The 3,193-nt window shown below is 32.8% G+C and overlaps 1 protein-coding gene across 1 annotated transcript; it reads right to left on the bottom strand.

The window, feature by feature from the left end:
* Window positions 1-1,008: 1,008 nt before the first annotated feature.
* Window positions 1,009-2,927, bottom strand: SWEET3 (Nodulin MtN3 family protein). Its single transcript, XM_068627949.1, has 6 exons — window positions 2,572-2,927; window positions 2,421-2,457; window positions 2,104-2,326; window positions 1,756-1,917; window positions 1,444-1,563; window positions 1,009-1,348 (listed from the first exon to the last, which is right to left on the bottom strand). The coding sequence occupies exons 1-6, from the start codon at window positions 2,606-2,608 to the stop codon at window positions 1,163-1,165; spliced, it is 765 nt and encodes a 254-aa protein (XP_068484050.1). The 5' UTR covers window positions 2,609-2,927; the 3' UTR covers window positions 1,009-1,162.
* Between the last annotated feature and the right edge of the window lie 266 nt (window positions 2,928-3,193).

Genomic DNA, 3,193 nt, shown 5'->3' with positions numbered 1-3,193 from the left:
GGTTAGATTGATATGCATACACTAATAAGATAAAATGTATGTAACATTTGAATAAAAACATAAAATGTTATAAAAGCTTCTTATTTATTTTTAAATTATATATATATATATATATATATATATATATATTCATCCAAATATATAATTACCGATATATCATATTTATGTTATAATTCTATTAATCATTAGATAAAATTTTGAATAAGATAAAACAGCTTATAGTTTAGTTGAATTTAAAAAAAATCAAATAAAAGTAGTTGAAATTAAGAAGGTTAAATTACACATAAATTACGAAAAGTGGAAATATAATTAGATGAAGAAAGTAACGCAAAAACAAAAATGAGTAAATTAAAGATTTGGCGTATTTTTTGTGGGAGACACTAGAGAATAAAACCTTCTTCACAAATCCCTGCCCCTTTTGCAAAGGGAGAAATGACAGAATAAAGAACCATGTCTTATAACGTGGCTCGATGCAATGTACGGAAAGAATGTTGCTCTGCTGACCCTTGAGTGACTCATGGTTTCTGAGTTGTCTGTTCAAACTTCTATGCAAATTTCTTTATTTTTTTCTTTTTTTCAACTTGGGCGAATGATCAGCAAATATGTTGGTCACGCATTTTTCATTAGTAATCTTTTTAACCGCATAAGACACCTTTGTTTTAAACCATATTTTATTCTTCTTTATGTGCAATATAGCCAAATCATGATTGTCCCAATGCTACCACATTTGAGGAAATACAACTTCCAACAGCTGTATAAAAAAAATCTACCATGAATAGTACCATCTTTAGAAGAACAAAGATCCTCATTTCTCCAATGTTTTTTATTCTTATCTCTCATAAATTGCCATACCAATTCTTCTTTACACAAAAGGGCACATGCACTGGAAAATCAAAAGAAATGTGGACCAAAATCTAGAAAGTTACATTAATTTTTGCATCTGGTTTTTTGCAGTTTTCCCATTTTTACAGCATGAGGCTTCGTTAACGTAAACAGGTAAAGCAAAGCTTGAACAATAAAACAAACTATTTATTAAGAACTAACAATACATCCAAAGCTAAGAGGACCATTGTCTCTTAAAATAAAGAAAATAAACATAAAGAAAGGAATATATGAATGGAACATTCTGAAATCTTCAACAACCTTTCCCCTTTAGAACATTTCACAAGTTTTCGTTCATGTGATTCGTGACATTCGTTTCAACTTTCCCCATTTCCATGTCTACCTTCTCCAAGTTACCCTTTTCCTGGTCTCCCTTGCTTGGTTCTTCCACAACACTCCCTTTTCTGTATTTACAGTAAAGTACAAGTTGCAGGATGGACAAGGGAGTTCCAAGCACACTTGGTCCCTGTCATCGTGAGAGAAATAAAATATCAGTATTGGTATTACTGTGTTTTTTAACTTATGAAATTATAATATCCAAGAGATTATTTTGAAACCCACCGCAACGAAAATATCTCGAATGAGGAGTCCATAGATGAGCCAGAGTGTAGAAGAAAAGAATGAGCACACGGATAAAGTTATTGGCATGAATTCCACACTCTTTGTTTGTATAACTTTCTTCTGCACCAATTAAAAACGAAACATAGTTATATACTTATTATTTAAGCTACCATATTTAATTGGATTCCTTATCAGGAACCATAGAAACAAAAGGAAAAGACACTTAGTTTAATTTTTTAGTTACCAGCAAGAATATACTCTTTAGTAATAACAGAATATCTGAACAGTGGAAAACAAAGATGAGTCACTCACCATCGCAACGAGTGGAGATCCATACAGTGTTACTGAAACAACTAAGCCGATGCTACCCACGAGAATCTTCCGGTGACGGTTATCATGGAATGCAAAAGCTGAGACTGCAGCAGTTATGCAAAACACAAGCACAACTGGTATTGCAGTCATGGCTACCTTCACCTGCAACAACATTTACTCATTTCAAAAAGTGCAACAAATGGACCTGAAAACTACAGTTATATCTCTCAAATCACGTCGCTAACTTGTTTTTACATCAAGGAAGTTAAAATAATGAAATATGATTCAAAAGAAGGTACCATGGTGCAAATGATTTTTTCAATGCATGAAGAGAGTAACTTGGCTTACCTTTCCTTTGGACGAAGTAAACCAGAAATAAATGAGAACATAGGATAACTCGAGAACAATCCCAACACCATTAACGGTGACTATTGGGAAATTTTCCCACTTGCAGCTCACAACAGGTAAACCGTACCAAGTGTAAAGGAGACAGTTCAAGAGTCCAATGATGTAAGGAATGCATGAAAACTCCTCTGTGCTTTTCTTTCTTATAATTCTTCTAAAGGTAACCCTGAACATGAAAAGCATGAAAAGTGTTCAACACTTTATGCATTCTCTAAAGGGGAGAACATTAAAGCAGAAATATTGTTAAACATGTAACATACATTGGTGCAGCATAAAGGGACATTGAAGCTGCATTGCCTGCATAAAAAAACAGAACTAACGAGTCAATTTCTTTGAAGACTAAAACATTCTTTGAAGACTCAAAGAATTAGTTGTCCTAAGTTCTAAGCTAAGGAATGAAGGAAGAAGTACCAAAAACAGCAATAAGCATACGAATGGTCTCTGCCATGTCTAGTTCTTTTACTGAATACTTAGATGTTAGAAGAGATGAATATTTTGTACTTCCAACAAGTGCATTAAGAATGCTCTATTTATAGCAAGTTGAGAACACCGGACGCGTAGGAAAACTTCAAATAATATTAAAAATTAAACAATGTATAAATCGAAAAAGAGAAGAAAAAAAGAAGAAGAGGGAAGAAGTTTTTCATCAACTTGCTCAATATAACAGTATTCTTCCAAATTCCCACCCAGTCCCCCTACTTTTTTTTCTCCCAGTTTTAGAGGCTTATGTTATGGTTAAGCAACAGACACAGAACATTATTTGCCATAAACTATGATGTGTTGTTCCTTCATTTTTGACAAATATCTTGCGTGTCATTTGATATTTCATGTTATTATCTGTATAGTATTTTGATTTAAGACCTTTGTTTTTCTAATACAAATTATCAGTGCCTTTTGCTTTTTATTTGGTTTGGTAAAGCATTATTGAGGATAATAGTGCCTTTCAAAACATTACTAAGATGATCTACTCTTCATGACGTGGCTTCCATTTTTAAGAGATATGAGAGTTTATTTGGTATGGCTAAATTATGCT

Source organism: Phaseolus vulgaris, chromosome 9 (genome assembly GCF_051622355.1).
Source record: "Phaseolus vulgaris cultivar YP4 chromosome 9, ASM5162235v1, whole genome shotgun sequence".
NCBI classification, from domain to species: Eukaryota; Viridiplantae; Streptophyta; class Magnoliopsida; order Fabales; family Fabaceae; genus Phaseolus; species Phaseolus vulgaris.
This window is presented reverse-complemented; position numbering and strand designations above follow the sequence as displayed.

Coding starts and splice junctions, on each gene's coding strand:
- SWEET3 (XM_068627949.1), bottom strand. CDS start 2,608: ATGGCAGAGACCATTCGTATGCTTATTGCTGTTTTTG. Junction 2,458..2,571: donor TATGCTTATTGCTGTTTTTG/GTACTTCTTCCT, acceptor TTTTTTATGCAG/GCAATGCAGCTTCAATGTCC. Junction 1,918..2,103: donor TTACTTCGTCCAAAGGAAAG/GTAAGCCAAGTT, acceptor ATGTTGTTGCAG/GTGAAGGTAGCCATGACTGC.